Here is a 19,816-nt window from a genome sequence, read left to right as displayed (position 1 = left end):
ATTTTTTTTCTTTATATAACTAAATATAAATATATTCAGAAATAAATATTATTAATTAATTAACGACCAAGTACTAATACCTAACTTGTTAATTAGATAAAATTTTATTTTACTGTGTTTTGTGTAAATTATTATTACGATGCGAAATAATATTGCATTTTTTCTCTCGAAATAGTTTTGAAGATTTATTTTCCCGATTTGATGTAGCAGAGCGAACGGGTCATTTTATATAAAAATCTGTGTAGGTAGATAAAAAGAAAATTTGATTAATCAGCAGAAATCGGTTATAAATGAAATTAGAAACTTCGCTGCGCGGTCGGAGCCATCAATTAGAGATTGCATCGATAGGAAATCGTACATGTATTTTTGCCTTGGCAAAATAGAGATGAATTCCGAACCCGGACACGAGAGATCCTGCGGTTCGATGATTCGTATAACGCGTCATCGGATTTTAACTCTGTTGCAATGTTCATCCCTGCGAAAACGTGATCGTGAACAGAGAGAAGCCTATGGAAAACGAAACGAGTCACGAGCGATATCGGAGATTGAAATCTCTATAATAAGAAGAGAAGGCAGACGAAAGCGAAAAGATGTTGCGGGCTCTAATAATGACAATGAGTCATTATAAAAAATCGTGACCATATGGATGCGGGCGTCACGTATTAATCTTGCCGACGAAAACAAGACCGAGGCTTGTAAAAGGTTGTCGTCGACGAAAATTGATAACGTGTCACAAACGATGTGTCACAAGCAGAACTTTGGACGCGAAATTGAGAAATAAAGAAATAATTACAATCTTTTCAGAGATAATTTTTTTAGATTTTTATTTGAATGAAAAATTTTCTTTTAAATATAAGATGTAAGAGAATGAAAAAGAATTCAAGATCGGAAATTATAGTATCTCGTATAATAATGACGTATAATGAGATATGAAATATCATTTTGATAATATATGCCTTCGCAAATGATCTAAACGTGTAGAATAATTTGATATATGATATTCATGGATGTGTGCGTGTGATTCCTCACCGTTCATTGATATTTGATATTCAAAAGCGATGTGATACGATGATAATTGTATTCGATATCATTCGTCGTCAGGAAAGGATTATATCAATTTTTACGTAGTAGTATCAATCACTACTACTGATCGATATCAATTTAATAACTTGTTGAAATTTATTCTATACTTATTTATTATTCTCATTCATTATTTTTTATACCAAAATATTTGTGCAAAGATGTATTCATCTTTTGCAGAAAGTCGGCATGTGTAAAATTATCAATTATCGTATATAACAAGCTGATGAATTATGACTCGTGTCAGAATATACGAGAAGCATCATACCTGTATGTTTCAATCTAATTTAACTTGCAATTTCCCTCAAAAGTAGTGGAAACGGTGACGTGATAAAATCGATTTAGAAATCGAATGGGTTTTTCTCTCCCGGGGATGTGTAAAAGAGTACATAATAGTTTTGTCATTCAATCGTTTTCCTCATGTCTAGAATTGAAATGATTTCGCTTACTTTAAATATATAAATGTGATTGCGAATATTCAATATATATTTTTTACTTTTACATTGTTTGCAAAATTAATAGTATAATTGAAGGTATAATAAGATTTACATTCTAAAGTAGTTGGATAAGCTTTTTATATTTACATATTTTATATTTAGAGAAATTTACGGAAAAATATTGCCAATTTTATATAAAATTATTATTATATAAAATTATTTATTTTTATTCTTTAAATATATATAAATTTGTGTCAGAAAAGCTGATTCTAATGCAGATTTTATATTGAATTTTATGAATTTGAATATGCAAATCTACACAAGTATAATGCGTAAATGCATGTATATGTGTATATGTATATGTTTTTTGTAAATTTCGTTTATCATTTTTCTATTGAGTGACATCGACAAACGAACAAATAGCTGGTGTTTTACAATATAAATTGTACAATACAAAATATATATATTTTTTCCGTCCAAATAGAATTTTGATCGATAGCCTTTTCTATTTGACAAACTAATCCAAATCCAAGTTAATCCACACTATAATATTTTTGATATACAAGTAAAATTGTTAAATATTTATTATGATATTATTTAACATTATGAATAATACTATTAAAAATAATATTTTGACGTTGATAATCTTGGAATAATTTTTGTTTACAATAAGACTTATTAAGAATTATCAAAAGAATATGTATATAAATTACCAAATATGTATAAAATTAGATTTTCTGTTTCTTATTACTTAATAATTACTCCACGATATAATAAAGATATAAAGATTTCTTAATCTTTAGAAACTGAGTGAATATTTTGATGACTTTTCTTATTTTCGATTTAGATTTTTAAAAATCTAATACGCCAAAATGATATTTAAAAAAAAAGTTGAAAAGAAGAATTAAATTGTCTCATTTTTTCTCAAATTACAGAATGTAAAAATTATATAGTTAAAAGGCCTATTAAAATCTGAAATTGTGTAGATTAAAAAATCTAAAATTTAATTAAAATGTAAATTCTCTTTCTTTCTCTCTCGTGTATATAAAGTTTAACCAATTTGTTCGACGTGCATCATCCCACGGAGCATGGGCTACTTCATTTTAAACAGACGTTTTGCTTGCGAGATTGAAATGTTCATAAATCCTGCGGATATATTCGCATCCCTCTGTCGACATTCTGGCGGAAAGGTATCGTCTGTCCTTAGCCGAAGCGAAATTATTGACACGATAGGACAATAGCATTTCAGCAACTCTGGGGCAGGGCGCTTATCGATTATTGTCGGCCAAAAATACGCGCGAAAGAACGTTTCTGTATCGCTCTTTCTTTCTCTCTCTCTCTCTCTCTCTTTCTCCTTCCGACACTCAACTCGAATATCGTATCTCGGAAGTATTGAGAATATAAATGCGCGCATCTCTCTTTTTCTCTCGATTTTTCTCCCTCGAGACGTATTGAGAGTTTAATGATGGATAGCGAAAAAAATGCAAAATGCTTGATAGAAAGATGTTGGGAGTTATACATTTATAAACGTGCTTTATACATTTAGCGCTAAATGTGCTTTTCTGGTGCTTTCGATGTTTACATTTAATGCCTTAATGCATAATATAAAAAAGATTTAATATAACAAAGGTCGCTTTTTTCTATCATAGAAATTCAATCACAAAAGATGTTTTAAAGTTTATATTTTTTCAGATTTCATTTTGTGATTTTTCATCCCTCAAATTACTATATAATACTAAATGCGTTATTTAAAATACAAAAGAAACATATAAAAAAATAGATATACGTAAGCAGAATGCGCTTCAAACTTTAATACATATATAAAATGAGCAAAATAATTGTAAATTTAGTCTCTTTTTCACATAAAAAAATTAAAAATTATTTATCTATTCTGAAAAATAATTTCTAAAATTATTTATTTTAATAAAAAAATAAATACAAAATAATTAAATGCTAATAATTATAATTAACATTGCAGCTGTAAAATAACGAAAATCTTAAAGCAGATTAAAATATTATTAATTGATACTTTTTTGTATATGTTAATAAATATTAATTAAAGTAATAAAAATATTTCTGCTTTGCATAATATAATCAAAATAAAGGTAAAAAAAGAAATTTGATTTAACATTAAACATCAAAAATGATATGAAAAATATCATTGCATAATTTCGCTGCAACCTGTTTCGAGAAAGATTCATCACGTTTTATTGATGTAAGGTCGACGAACTCGGTATAATGTGTCTCGACGTGTAATCATCGATTGGCTGAAAATATCTCAAGCATTTGGTAATAATTCAGAAACCGACTCTTTCGTCCGATTTTACGGCTACAATCTGTTCTCCTCTTACATTGATTAATTATAAACTATTCATATAACTATTAAATTTCCATTCCTTATAGTTTTACTATATTTTGGCAAATTTATAAATTTTGATGCATTTCCACAAATTGAAGGCCAATTGCGATTTGAATATCGATTGTAAGCGATATTTTTAACAAATATTTTAAATTTAATTCAATTTCTGACTCGTGAAATGATGCAATATCAAATAGGTAAAAACATTACAATTTTAAAATATTTTTATTTAACAATTTCCATACATATATTGTATTTAGAGTCTATTTTTGTGGCATTATTTTTATCTTATTTCAATGTCGCGATAATATATTTATATATACTTTAGATATTTTTTTTGCATATTTACACTAGAATTTTCGTGTACGAAAAATATCTATTATCTCATTCCATCGATATCGTACTAGAAATTTTATACCAGTTATTTTTAACGAGAGATTAATTGACGAAAACTTGTTTTATGAGTTATTTGAGATGAATCGCATAAAATGAAAAAAAGTGCATGCCCTTGTGTACTCCATAAACACTTTCACGCGCTGCGTCAGTTGCCAAAGACTTGCACTCTCAAATTGTACGGCTTCTTTGAGCACAAGTTCATCGAATGAAAGAGTTAAATGCGTAGCGCGCGTTAATTCTCCTTAATTGTTCGAGGTTGAATCAGTAACTCCAGACGACCACTCGTTCACTTTTTAAAAAACAAACAGATAGATTTGCAGACAAACAAGCCGTTCTTTCTTTCTATTCTTAATTAATAATAATTGCACTGTCTCAATAATCAGAAGTCATCTAATTTCTAATATTAGTTATAATAAATTCTATTAAAAGAGATACATAATAAAATTTCAAAGATAAGCAATGTTTGATTCGATCCTAAAAATTTACTTGAAAATTGTTCAGAGATTTTTCCCCTCTTTTAAAACTTCCGATACAATTTTCGAGTCTTACGACGTTAGTAATCGCACAGAATCAAATTACTTTGATGCAGAAAAGAGGAAATCGAGGGTGGTTCGGAATAGTAGAGAACGCGAATCTTTAGCAAGGCGAAAGCGTAGCGAGAGTCTATATTGGGACGGTGCATTCGTTATTCCCTTAATTCCACTTGTTCCGTATCGATTATGCGAATACCGCTAGTCGGACGGCGTGTGCGTTCGTGCGTGTTTTATATATATATGTATATACATATATATTTGTATTTGTGTAGGCGCCATCCTGCCCGCCATCGAGTGCGTGCGGAGCGAAAAATCTATATCACTTTCGGACTGCGTGCGTATAAAACAGCTTGCGGAGGAGAGACCGTCGCTTGCACGTGCGCTTGCACACAGACACATACAAAGACGCGCGCGCGCGCGCGCACACGTATATATATATATATATATATATATATATATTACATATACGGGGTGTCCCGAAACTATCGCTTAATATTTTAAAGGCAGATTCTCTGGCCAATTTAAAAACGATTTTTCCTCAGCGAAAATGTCGCGGCACTAATAGTTTTCGAGTTATAAACGATTGAAAATAAAGGATTTTTCGCAAACTAAGGCTTATGGGAATAAAATATTAATAAAGTCACATTCTTTAGTTAATTTTAGATAGAGTTTACTTTAATAGAATTTTAATTTAAGGCTTAGTTAGAAAGATACATGATGATAAAAATTGAGAATATGCAAAAAATAATGATCTCTCTCGACATTTTCGCTGAGAAAAAATCGTTTTTAAATTGGTCAGAGACTCTGCCTTTAAAATATCAAGCGTTAGTTTCGGGACACCCTGTATATTACATATATATATACGTGTGCTATCGACTCGCCTGTTTGCGAGATAGTATCGTGCCGGCGGATTTAGTCGGTGAGCTTCTAGTCGAAGGTTTTTCGAGAGAGGCTCTTTTCGTATTTTACAAACGCGGCTCTCACATAACTTTATATTTATTTGGACATCTTCATCCATTCTTTCAACCTTTTCAGCGATATTTCCTATTTTTTTATGTTGGATAGGGAAGCAATCAAATTCCCAGAGATTACCTGAAGAAAGATTTACAGACCTTTTCTCTAACTTTTGCGGGGCTTCTTTACTTTTATATTTTTACTATTTTGAAAATTTTATACAAAATTTACGCGAGGATAATAAAATGAACAGACATTAAATTTATGATTATATATTGTGCTTGAAGAAGCAGTAATTGTAGTTTCAAAATTACGTGAATTATTCGGCAATTTTTTCAGATTCCTCGAGATTTTAACATTTCCTGCTTCGAACAATTGCTGGGAGCGAGAAGCAGGAAATTTATAAAATTTATAATAATACATACGTGCGCTCTTGCTTGAGACTGTAACTTTGCAAACGTTTTCACGTTACAAAAGATAAAAAATACTGTATGGAACATGTGTGTATAAGTAGTTTTGTCCGCGAACTGTGTGCAAATGTGTAAAATACGGGTCCGCGCCAAAAGTTTCGGAACCGAAACTTTTTAAGCTCCTTACTGCGCGACACTTCTTCTCAGTTTGTCTTTCAAATAGTCAAATACAATGTGCTACCTTGAAATCGACTTGTACAAGAAACGGCAGTTGCAACTTTTCACAAGATTTATACTATTTATAGACCAACTGATTAAACGTTTAGTATTTCATTAAAATAAGAAACGATTTATAATCAAATAAAACGCCACAGTTATTGCGAATCGATAAAATACACACACGACATAAAAAATAAATTTAGTGATATATAACACATGCGAAAAAGGGGTGATCCGTCAAAATCGCAGGTAAAAAAAGACGATAAAATAGGAAGCTTTTTTTCGAGTCTCTCGAGTGCAATAATTTCCCAAACGAAACGTAAAGTGAAACGATGCGTTTATGACGATTTTTGCCATATCTACATGCATATCGCATTTCGATTCTAATAAAATCGCTCTTTTATACTAAAATGTCTCATCTGTGAGGGATTTTATATTATATAATTGAAATGCGCACACATATACACGGGATGTGTGGTGGCCATATTTAAATGTAAAATAATATCACATGTATGAATGCAAATTTAAATATATAATACAACTATTAAACGTGCAAATTGTAATTATACAGGCTAAATAATGCATTTAATTTGTGACAACCTATAGTGGCTTTTATTCTATTTTAAGTGCGAAAAATAAGCTTTTAATAATTATTATCTTTTTTTCACGATCAAACTCTATTATGTAATTTTTTTAATAACGAATATTCACACATTTAATATGTTTTACGATACGTGACGACTGACGTAACAAAGTTGGAAACATACAAACGTGTAACCACGTTGCGAACTTTGGTCATTTATATATCCCGTATATTGAGCGGATTACGGTAGGGAATATGTATCTATTAATTACATTGGAGCGCCGATGTAAGTTTCTATGTCGTCTCTATGGACGTTATTTTGATATATCGTTATTAAAGCCATGCACACTCGCTCTCTTCCTTTCTCTCTCTCTTTCATAAGCAAAGTGTATCGCGCGTCCTCATGAATATCCTCAACATTTTCTACAAAACGCGGGCATATATCCTCCGCCAACGAGATATTTATTAGCCAAGTTTCCCCCGCAGAGATATCTTAACGGAGTGATCGCGCATACATGTAAACATATATCTCACGCGAAAACGTAGGCGCGCATGCTATCGACATATCGATTTTACGCCGGAAGACACCGACAAAAGGGGAATCGACTTCGTTCAAACGAGAACTATCCACTTGGCGTGTGTGTCTTGGATGAAATATCGTTTGAATATGAATGGAATCTAAAGTCGGCGTCATCAAGGCTCGCAGTCCCAAACTAGCAGGAAGCGCCTCGTTCTCTCGTCTCGGTTTCGTAGCTCGTCCATTCCGGTCTATAACCTATGAAACAGGAAGCGTCTGTCCGATCCGATCGATCGGTCTTTGCGAGTCGCCATCCAAGATTTCGTCGAGCGAAAGAGCGACACATCAATTTTTAATTTCATCGAATGTTTGACTTGTCGCATTTGGACACTTGCTGTACAAAGGAATCATGCAAAAAAAGGTATTCCAGAGATAAAAGAGAGATATCATTTTTATTTCTGTTATGTGAAGCTTGTTGGAACAATTTGCAAAAGAGCGAATTAAATGACGTAAACTCGCAAGAACCTAAATATGTATTAAATAATTTAATAAATAATTAAATTATTAAATTTTATTAAATAATTTTAATATTTAAGAACTTGCACATCTCTTACATCTTATATCCCCCTTTATCATATTTAATTATATAAATATATTCGTTATCTAAAATTAATTATATTGCAGCTGGCGAGTGTCTACCTTGTTATTTGCTCGATTGTATTATTACATCATTTGTCTAATGAGCTGTAATTGGTGGTTTTCGAATCGCTACACATGTAGAGAAGACAAATGTTTCGTATCAAAGATGCAATAACCGATAGATATCTGCGATTGTCTCTGCAGCAACGTATATAACGTATATTCCTCCCTTGCTTCTCGTACGATTAACCAATGACGTAACCGTTTCGCGGCTGAAGTACAATTAGCCGCAGGCTCGCGTTTATTACTTTGATTCTATCTGCTTTAATCTTGTTGCACGTCAACGATCAACCGAACGCGACGAGATATTAACACCGAAAAGGATCAATAATCGATGTAGCGACGTAGCGAAAGCAATATCGGTAATAAAGCCTGTGTGAAACATGTAATAACATTACATTCGACTGGCCCAGCCTTTAGGCGATAGTAAACCGATTTACGTATCATATCTAACAATGAGTATACGCGATTATGTGCAACTTATCTATTCCGTTTGAAATAGATAATTGCGTCAAGCGCCGAAAATTCATTGCTTCTCTCAAGAATTCGGCATCGCAAGCTTTTGTGAAAAATATATTAAAATATTTTTTTAAAAATACCTCATTTATGCGTGAAAAATATTTGTTAACATCCGGAAAAAAATTTATTTTAAAATAATGTTAATCGATTTTTAAAAGTTATCACATCTCGTATGTTTCATTTTACATTAGGTTCATTTTCTTGTTGACTATTTATATTTTTGTAATTCAATTATAAATGCATCGTAATCAAGAGCAATTTATTCTCAAATGCATTAGTATTTCATTTCATATCAAGATAGTGAAAATAATATCTTTTCTGTTTCAGTTGACGTAAGAGTGCAACTACAATCCGTTATGTCGGCGATTCCTGTAGATTACTGATGAAATTCTTTTGAGAAGAAAAGTCAGCTAAATTTAGCGACGGAAAAAGTTGAGCAAGGAGTAAGTATCCTAGAGTGGAAAGTTTTAAACTTTAAACGTCCATTAATATCGAATGCGCTATCTTGTCTCAATCTCTTCAAATGTCGATATCACGATGTCCCATCTTGAAAAACTGCACTTTCGAGATATCAGTAAGTTCTAATATATGCAACGAATTATGTAAAAGAAATTAAAATACATTTTGCATTTTTTTCTTACTTGTAGAATATTAAATGTTCGATAAAAGAGGCTTAAATGATTAATTATATTATATTTTAAGAATTTTTTAGATAATATTCTTTCTATAACAAGAGCTATATTTATACACATACTATTAATTCACATTAAAATATTTTTCATTAATTAAAATAATTATGCAAACTGATACCATGAAACATCAATTCATTCACATATTATTTGAAGAAAATTCTCGCAAAAAAAACACGACTACTGTATGCAAATATACTCCAAAATGAACGCAATTTTTTTCACTTTTTCTTTAAAATTTTTCGTTAAAATTTAAATATCAGCCTTTAAAGAAAAAGTGAAAAAAAATTATGCGTTAATTTTGTCCAGGAGTATATATTTGGAAATACATACTTTGCGTACGTCTCTCACAAGCGATACAAATTAATATCTTATTGTTTGAATTTTTCTATTAAAAAAACATACACTTGTCAAAAATGCCGAGACAATCAACATCGGGGAATTTGACGAAATCACCGAGGAAAAGAGAAGGAAAAAATAAACCTGCGTCGCAGAAGAATCCGCGCGTGGTTAGCACGATATTACTTCCGTTTACTTACATTGCGTCCGGAGTCAATGCACCCTCTCTTAGGCAGGAGACGTTGCGAGTGTCCGTGCACGATTTCCGGAGGTGGAAAACGGGAAAACGCGACGCACGATCGGACGACGAGGGATCACAGACGAGACGGAGACTCTCTCCACTGTACCATGTCTGACCCGATGAGGCCCTTATTCACTTGACCGCGAGCTAACCGGTCGTATCTCCGGTAACTCCTCGCGAGAGTAACCCGCCGCCGCCGCCACCGCCGCCGCCACGACGCACACTACGGGCGTATTGTGTCTCGCGCGCGTGCACTACCGCCCGTGGCTTCGCTTGGCAAAAGAAAAAAAAGGGAGCAAAGAAACCATCGCCATCGCCGCCACCACCACCACCACCACCGCCGCCGCCGCCGCCGCCGCCGCCGCTGCCGCCGTCGCCGCCGCCGTCGCCGCCGCCACCGCTGCCGCCGCCGGTTTTATAATCAATATTAGTTGACGGAGATTCCGCGCCACGTCGCTGCCTTATGGGGGCGGAAGTGGGGGGGAATAGTGGGGGAGGAAGTGGGGGTGGCGGAGCTCACGGCGGTCTCTTCTTTATCATCGTGCTTGCACAAGCGATAAGGCGATAAGCTGCTTGGTGGCGGCATGTTCTCGTCGATCACGTCGATGGCCGACGATTTAACCCTCGACCCTGAAGGGTGTTCAACCCCTTGTCCGAATGTTTTTTTTAAGCAGCGAGGATCGGGTAAAAAGTACAGCGTAAATATTTTATTTCGTCAACATTTGTCGAGTAATTTAACAATATTGTTGAAAAAGAGGTTGATTTTATCCGGATGTTTAGTTTGTTTTTGCGCTAGAAATTAGCAATCGATTATGCACTGAGAAAAAAAAGTTGTTAACTTGACCAAACCGTTTAACTAAATTATTATTTTTTTAATTGAAATATTTGAATATTAAGTTAAATAGATGTCGTGTTAGATGTAATATGTATTATTTAATTTAAATAATTAAATATTTCAATTAAAAAAATAATAATTTAGTTAAATGGTTTAGTCAAGTTGACAACTTTTTTTTCTCAGTGTGCATCTGAAATAATGATGCTCTCCTCTTTTCCCCATAGACGGCTAGAACAATTATTATATTATTTTCTCGTGGCGCTCGCGTGATTTATAATTCATAATTAATTCATTCCGTATTAATTTATTAATTTATATTTAATGAAAAATAGTAAATTTATTAAACATTATTCTCCTTTAAAATGATTTTTTTTAAACAGATTCTAAAAGAGTTTACGATATACATTTTCCATGTGGAAATTTTTTATTTCTCTCAAAAGGAAGCAAATTTGTTATTATTTTCAATATTAAAAATATCATAACAATGGCACTTTTAACATTTTTTGAATGGTTTAAGATTTAATGATTAAGCTATTGTTAAAGAAAGTAAGCTCTGTATCGATTGGATTAATTGCATTCGACATCGCTTCGCGAATTTGGATGTTTATCCAATCGTGTTGCGGAGGGTGCGGAGGAAAATGAGTTTATCGTATAATCGTCTAATCGATTTTGTAGCGAGAAGGTAGTGAATGTTGCGTTCTGTTTTAATTGGAATTAGTCATGCATATAACAATTTTTTAATCGTATCTCAATAATAAGTCGTAGGTTTCACATTACGTATAATTTGTTTTTTTTTAATTATTAATTGAAGATATGATTATAAAATTTGTTTTTTACTAATGGGAATATTATCACAAAGGATAAAATTATTTAGTATATGGGATAACTGATGGAAAACCTGTTTATTTGCACAGCAAACTCCGAATGCGCGAATGTCTCGTTTGTAAAAATTACCTCAATTATGAAACCAGAAATTACTTGCCTATCTCAATAATTACAATAATATTATTTATATACATGGCAAAAAAAACAAACAGAAATTTTATCACAATATGTCTGGTTACTCTGCACTTTTCATTAAGAAAAAAAAAATACTTTTGATGTGAACTCGCACCGTATAAATATTCACGAGTGGATGTGTCATCGATGTGAAACTGACAGCAGGGTGGAAATGTCATTTTTAAAAGGATTGGTCAGCGACCGAGTTGCGCGAGGTGTTCGTCAGAGATGCGTCGATTCGACGACACCGACGTCGACGTCGGCATCGGCGTCGGCGTCGACGTTGGGCTCTGCACGCCATCTCGGCGACGCCGGTTCCGATGGAGGCGAAGATTAACAGCGCGCGTCGGGAGCTGGTACGTCGATGGGTTATCCGCGGAGTTTTACCCCGCGGGGGATTATCCCCGGTTCATCGCGGGACAATTTTCGAGGGTCGTAAAAAGAGATTGCAAGGGCGAGGGTACAAAATATCGGATAAAGTATTACTCCAAATAACTCCAATTTCTACGTTCGAATCGCTTTAAAAAGGAAATTACTCCAAAATTTTTTTTCTCTTTTACTCAATTTCTAAAGAATATTTATTTTTTTTTATATATTTCTCAATTTCTAAAGAATATTTATTTTTTCTTATATACATTTATTGTAATTAATCCTATAAATAATTAATCCTTATTAATGATCGATGTATATATGCATGCGTGCATAAATGCAAAGTTATTTCTGAACAGAATTTTTTTTCGTGAGCGTATTCAATTGAATAATTAAGCATTTTTCGATTTTTTAAATCATCTGTATGGTGCAATTTTATCGTCATGTCGCTTTGCATCGATTTTAAAATAAAATAGACTAAAAAATATGTATTTGTATGTAGAAATACATAAAAGATAATTATTTGACCAAAATTTTCGTATTTAACGAAAAATAAAGAAAAATATGTAAAATAAATACTCTTTATTAATAAAAAATATTAATATTAATATTGATAAATATAAATAAAAATATTAATATTAATATTAATAAAAATATAAATATTCTTTATGTATACGTGGTTGTATCTTTTAATTTCAAGTTAGAATACTCGGCATAACTTGGAGCATTTCCTTGTAAGGCGATCACATGTCGTGAATCTGCTGTAGTTGCAGCAGGGTGGGCTCGTAGATAAAGACGAGAGGCTCGGCATATCAATTTCACGGACTACAAACGGAGGGAGAGGAAAAGGTGCAGTCACTTGAGAGAATGAACGGAGGGAGAGGGTGAAACTTGAACTCGGGAAACCTGACTGAGACCTCGCTAATTCCAAGAGTTAAGTTAAGCTCGTAATGCGTCTACTTAAAGGCCAAGGAGCAAGCGAGAGCGAGAGAGAGAGAGAGAGAGAGAGAGAGAGAGAGAGAGAGAGAGAGGAAAGGAGGGGACCAAAGACGATTGCAGGCAATGCAATTTGGATAATCCTTCTATGAAACAGTCGATCTCGTGAAACAATAATGACTAGAAAGTCAAATAGATGGTTATTTGTGTGGTTGAGCTACAAATTTAACTACTTGTGCGAGAAAAGCTGATGGTTAAATTCTTCACAGTTTTACGCTGATTAAATAATCTAATTATCATATTTTTCACATTTATTCAATTTAACCGGCCGAATTTTTTATACTTTATGAAACATATTTTAAAATCTCATTTTTCTCTCTTAGTTGTCTTTTTAAAATTATTGAAAAAAATAAAAGTGGAATTAATTAATTAAGAATCAATAATAATGCAAACTTGCTTTAAAAATACTTTAAATTGATCGAAGAATTTATACCTCAAAGAAAAATAACTTATTGTAAGTTTGGAATATCGATTATATTTAAAATAATATCAAATAAAATATAAAGAAATGGATTGAAGAAAATATTTCCCCTCTTGGCGAAATGTACCGTAAAAAAATGATATGTCGCGTCTCGATTTATTTCGAAATAAATTAATTAAAGCAATCAGCAGAGAAAAAGGAGAAGGGAAAAATTCCGACTGCATTTGCGAATAAAATTTTTTAAAATATTATAACTCACCGGTATCATTGGACTGTCGACCCTTGCCATCTGGATTCCACTCTTCCTCTAAAAACGAACAGAGAAATAGCAATTATGGCAAAACTGTTAATCTATAAAGCAATTCAATAGACAATTCAAAATTGACAAGAAAATAATTAGACACTCTTTGTGAAATTAAACGTAAGAGAGATTTATAAATTATATTCTATAATTATCTAGAGAATTTGCAATCACAATTTTGAATTGTCTCGATAATATCTTTTCATACATTCATTTTTCTGTATAATAAATTACACGTATACGATTAAATTGCATGTAAGAATGAATCATTTCCGTTATAAAAAAACATGTATCGGTTACCAACAAATTTACAATTATTACAGTGTGGTAACTTGTTTGGGAGTTTCTGGAAACTTTAGTAACTAGTATCGGAAAGTTCCAGACTAAAGTTCGAATTTCAGAAAGTTACGGATATTGAGGAGGCCTATTTGAAACCTCGTATACGATACTTTCCAAGCTAAGTAATAGAGACTTGAGAAAATATGAAAGAATACTTTGAAACATTTGGGAACTATTTTCCTCGATTATTTCGGTCAATCGTTGGTAACACGTCGTGAATTTTGTATGCGCTATAAAAAAATTCAAATGGAAGGGGTTCGAAAGACTCGTATTATCATAGTTCTGCTATTTATGTTTCGTTATTTAAATTTCATTGTTTAAAAGTCATTAAAAATCGACTTCAAACTTAAAAAAGGTGCTTAAATTTTCCAACTCTCAGAATGAATTTTCTCGAGAAGAATCTCGTAGGAAAAGATTTTATTCTACATTTTCATTTATTTTTGAGGAGAAATGATCTTTTTTTTTTGATACCCATAATTTCGAACGCACCTTACAAATTGTTGGATAAGTGTTTTATAAATTTAAATATATATACATATTTCTTGTATATATTTCGCCTGAATATATGAATCCATTTGTATACCTTCCATATAAAGCTGTGGCCACGCATGCATAATCGCGCGAAAATGAACCGAGCGTTCTCACGATGCTCGAGACCTCTTTTTTCGTCCCGTCTCATATATTTGCATGCTTCGTATATTTATGCAAAGCTCACGTCGACATATGACAAACTGCAAACTAAAGCGCGAAATCGAACCGAGATGCATCTCGTATGCATACGCGTGCACATAGGAACATGCGTGCACTATACATGCGTGTATATATTTATGCAAAACGCACGTTCTCACACACATATACACACGTGACAAACTGTAAATCGAACATCGTATATCGATCATGCGTATATCCTGTGCGTCGCGCATTCACATCCATAAGGTATCCCAAGCTTAAGTAAGTGGATCGTCTGTGGATCTTTTTACGCATTTTTACGATTCTGAAGACGTAAAAGTGAACTGTAAAAAGTCGAGGAAGAAAAACTTTTATATTAAATATTTATCATACGTTTCGTGTGCATATGAGTGCAATAATTAATAATTAAAATATTAATACTCTTTGCCTGTAGTTGAACATGAACATTCTATGCATGATGTATGCGCGCGTTTATGTATGTGTGTAACGCATACGCATATTCTATACCGATTGCATACATATGATTACACATGTGTGTGTGTTGTGTCATGTTGTTGTACTTGTCCAAATTGATGGTACATATGTACTCGACTGTGTAAATTTATAAGGATCTTCTATGTAGCTATTTCCGCATTCCCGGCCACGCGGGAGATATGAATTTAGATTTATACCGACGATGACCCATTTTCTTCGGAAGAAGCTCATTTAGTGGGCCAATCATTAATAACATTACCCTTCATCTTTAACGCGATTACTTGGGACAGAGGAGAGGAAGAAATATATTAATTATAGTTTTGTCGACGAATTTCTCAAGTTAAATAAAATGTTGAAACAACAATAGTTTACAAATAATAAGCGATTAAAATTAAAAATTAGTATTCTTTTAAGTGCTATTTTTACGCACAAGAATAATAATTCCGTACATGTTGATCGCAAAAATAAGGATCATGGGGATAAATCGCATAAATGCGAGCAGGAAGAAAAAAATTGCCCTAAATTCAGATAAAAAAATTATTATCAAAGTGCGCCGCTATTGAAAAACGAAAAAGTGAGCATCTCTCTCCGGTGCGGATAAGAAGCTTCTCCCATACTTTTTCATCAGCTCCTTTTGAAGCGCATAGTCTCTGTTTACGAGCCCGTCGAGAATCCGGGACTTTTTCACGGCGCGTTTAGCACAATAAACGGAATTTATATTCTGATTCTCTGAAAAGAACGCTCGTTATTCGATGGTACGCCAAATCCGGATACAGAAATTGTAGTGCTCTATATCTACGTCATCAATCGATCGTTCCGCTGACAATAGACAGGGTATTTCGCGATACGTGTGATTTCGCGGATCGCGCGTTGCAGATGATCGCTGTCGTGTAATTGGCGAAACATGTCTCTTTCGGTGAAAAAAGCGATCGGCGCGATTGTACCGTAGGATATTTTCCGATTTTTCGAAAATTAACACACGGTGGTTGGCACGCACTGTGCGTGTGCGTTATTTGCGCGTTAATTGAAGGGCTGAGTGCATGTTGGAGTTTGCGTCAAATTTATATGAGAATTGGGTTAACCGCTTAAATAAATGAGATAATATTCTCTGTATTACTATACATATTGAATGCACCACATACGTTTATTATATCGGTATATTATCATATATAATATTATATCGCGTTCATGTCACATATTTTTTTAAAAACGTAAAGTCGCGTGAAGACAGAAGGATGCTCGCGTAACAAAAGCAAAAGAATTGCGTTTGTCATCGCTCATCTATTGTCTAGAGATTTTAGTAATAAACCTGGCACCTAAAGATAAAATCCGGGAGATCTGGGATTAAACTCGCTGAGGAAATAATCCTGATTACCGTCTTCTAGGTAGATGGATTATCGTGATACTCGGTCATGATATGGAATATATGACATATAAGCGAACCTTGCAAAACTTGCAAAACTTTATTAAAATCTATTAAGATTAAGCGAATGTAAAATAAACTAGATTATAAGACGAGACCACACAATTTTTTTCAATTACTAGTCGTTAAAATTTATTTCTTAAAAATTTATTTCTTATAAATTTATTTTATTTATAATTATGTATAAATTATTTGGATACCACGTCATTTCTTTTCACACACGAGCATCAAATATCTGATAAATATTCAAATGCTGATTTTGTCGACGTTAATACGCTCTTTCATTTTGCAGATACGGACGTTATTCACACCCGATTGTATGGTGTAAAAATCTCTGACAAAGAAACTGAGAGGGAGTGGCAAAAAAATCGACGGCATGCGTCTCGGAATGCTCATATTTCAGAAGGAGCTCTGTGAATACTTTCTATCCACCTTGCACAAAGAAGGGTTTGTGTACGCTGAGAAAAAACCAATGGTATACAATAACAGAGCGAGAAATTCGCTGGAAGAAAAGCGAATGAGGGAAAACAGATTGAACTGAGGTAAGATGCGCGAGAAGAAAAGCGATAAAATATATGTACCAGAGGATCTAAATCTCGATATCGAATACTGGGAAATATTTGCACCTAATGTTGAATGCTATATAAAAAAAGTTTAGTTACATTATTGCTATCGCGTATGATATGTCATGCAACGTATCACGATATACAAGATTGAGCGAGAATATGTTGCCACTTTTATGTCAAGTTAACGTCATCTCCTGATATAAAAACTCGTGTTTATATGAAGAAATTTTTACACGCAAATCTTTCATAGTAGATAATGCAAGCGGGAAAATAACGTTTCCATATATATGTGTGCGGAATAAAATATTTTTCAAACATCTGCGCAAGTTTTCTCTTCCTCGAAAGCAGAATCTATTATAAAAAAATTATTTTTTACATCTACACTATATATTTTTTCAAAATTATATAAGAAAATAAATATATAACTCAAAATACGTATTTCAAAATATACATAAATAATACTTATAAAATATTTAAAAAATTAAATTTGTATTGAGAGCTAAAATAACATTTTTTATAAGTATAAATAGATTTGCAAGATAGCGATAAAAACTACATTGATTCATTGGTAAAAATTATATATAGATTTTGATATTTTCTCTATCGAATGTAATTTGATCTTAATTCGATGAAAGAGCTGAAACATAAAGTCAAAGAAACAAAGACCAAAGTTGCAGAAAGAAACGTAGTCGAGCTTGCAAGAAGGAGAAAAGATTGTGATAAAATAGAGTAAAGTCACAAAAGATCTGACACCATCTCCACATCCTTATTACGCTTTGTTGTTGTTAATCTAACTTTACGAAAGTTCACATTATTGAATATAAAATACTGTTACTGAAATCATTCAGAAATGCCTCTTTTATACTTGTTCCGCTGTAATTTTCACTATAAAAATATTTGCCACAAAAAGCGATGCAATTATCTGAAAATTATCACATTTTATTTTTGACTGAAGCACTCGAAATATGTATTTCAAAAAATCACACACTTAAAAAATTATGCAATTATTATTGAAAGAAAGATGTTAAATTGAAATAAAACAAATGTTTTGAAATTTTATAAAATTGTTTAATAGTCGCAAAAATTTATAGAGAAGCTAATTTTTTAAATATATTTCTTAAATATACTTTTAAAAATATTTCTCGACAATTAGTAATTAATATCACGAATAAAGGCAGAAGAAAATAATTTGCCGCTATAAATGTGTGATATTTTTTTGTATTTCATCAGCCTTATACGGCTTCATCACGAAAGCGAGCGATCTGAACTTTAACTGAAGTTGAGCGGTGTCTGTAACTATTGAAGCATCGAAAGAACGCTCGAAATAAACTTTATTCGACGAGAGGCAAACAGAAATTATTTCAGTAAGCAAAACATGAAAGATCGAAACGCGTCGAGATTATCACGAAAGAAGAACAAGCAAAGAAACAGGGGAGTCGAACGAAAGCAAAGAGAAAATTCATAGGGCAAAGTGAACCTAATCCCAAACTCATACAACTTGTTTTATCAACTTGGACTTTAATCGAGCCATCTTCTTCGAAAAAGAAGTATTGCGTAATACAAGTACATATAAAAGAATTTGCTGTGTTCTATTATTGATGATGGATAATATTTTTATCGAAAGATGCTCATTTTTACGAGATAAATAATCATTTTTTTAAATAAATTGTAGTTTTCACGTATTGATAATTAGCAATCATTAATGATAAGAAAGAATTATATGTTAAAATATTTAATTGACTTATATCTGAAAACATACATACGACATATTTTTGGCTTTTATATCTTTAGATTTATTTTATACTTTCAAATTTAAATCGATTCATTTTAGAAACGATTAAACATTTATTGTTATCTCATGATGATGAAAAAAAATTACATGTATAATCGTTCCCATCCTGAATTTATATAAAATTTTTCGTAATAATCGTATATTGACAGAATTAAAAATAGCGAAGCAGTAACTAAGTTCAGCTGGCATAGCAGGAAGATTAATCAAAATGAAGTGCAGCAGCAGTCGAGCTTTTGTTTAGCTAAAATGAGTGCAATGCGTAAGAGAATATCCAATTATAAGTCAGCTTTTATCTTACTTCGTTAATCCGCTTTACGGATCAAAACTCAATCGTATTAGCACGATCTCAAAAACATCGCGATAATCAAAAATAATTGCATCAAAAATTTAAACGTCCTATGATATCAGTATTTTTAATTACGAATTGGAAATATTGATTGAAAATTATTTCGGATACTTGGATTAGCAAAGATCGTAACGAAAATAATGGCGAGATCTGCGGTCGAATCCTCGTCCTTAGAATCAGCTATCGTTACCTGAAGCCTCGGAATCGGAGCCTGGCGTGGGGCTAGCGTCCACACTGTGCCTAGATCCTTGGCAACACTCACTGCACTTGCTGCACATCGTCCCCGGCAA

At 32.8% G+C, this 19,816-nt stretch overlaps 1 protein-coding gene and 1 long non-coding RNA gene across 21 annotated transcripts in view; one reads left to right on the top strand and one right to left on the bottom strand.

The window, feature by feature from the left end:
- LOC145965091 (uncharacterized) overlaps positions 1 to 19,816 on the bottom strand; it is a 190,287-nt gene that overhangs the window by 91,523 nt on the left and 78,948 nt on the right. For all 19 annotated transcript variants that reach the window (XM_083088398.1, XM_083088413.1, XM_083088416.1 and 16 more), the window contains exon 3: positions 13,855 to 13,902. In XM_083088398.1, the coding sequence (XP_082944524.1) occupies positions 13,855 to 13,902 (48 nt within the window). The remainder of the gene's footprint in view (positions 1 to 13,854; positions 13,903 to 19,816) is intronic.
- LOC145965096 (uncharacterized) overlaps positions 1 to 19,816 on the top strand; it is a 78,743-nt gene that overhangs the window by 10,469 nt on the left and 48,458 nt on the right. For both annotated transcript variants that reach the window (XR_014436614.1, XR_014436613.1), the window contains exons 2-3: positions 9,034 to 9,149; positions 17,115 to 17,364. This is a non-coding gene — a long non-coding RNA (uncharacterized LOC145965096). The remainder of the gene's footprint in view (positions 1 to 9,033; positions 9,150 to 17,114; positions 17,365 to 19,816) is intronic.

Source organism: Camponotus vicinus, unplaced genomic scaffold, assembly GCF_025532165.1.
Source record: "Camponotus vicinus isolate PSW18456_S1 unplaced genomic scaffold, iyCamVici1.0 SCAF_14, whole genome shotgun sequence".
Taxonomy (NCBI): Eukaryota; Metazoa; Arthropoda; class Insecta; order Hymenoptera; family Formicidae; genus Camponotus; species Camponotus vicinus.
Note: the sequence above shows the minus strand (reverse complement) of the source record. Positions and strands in the feature narration are given on the sequence as shown.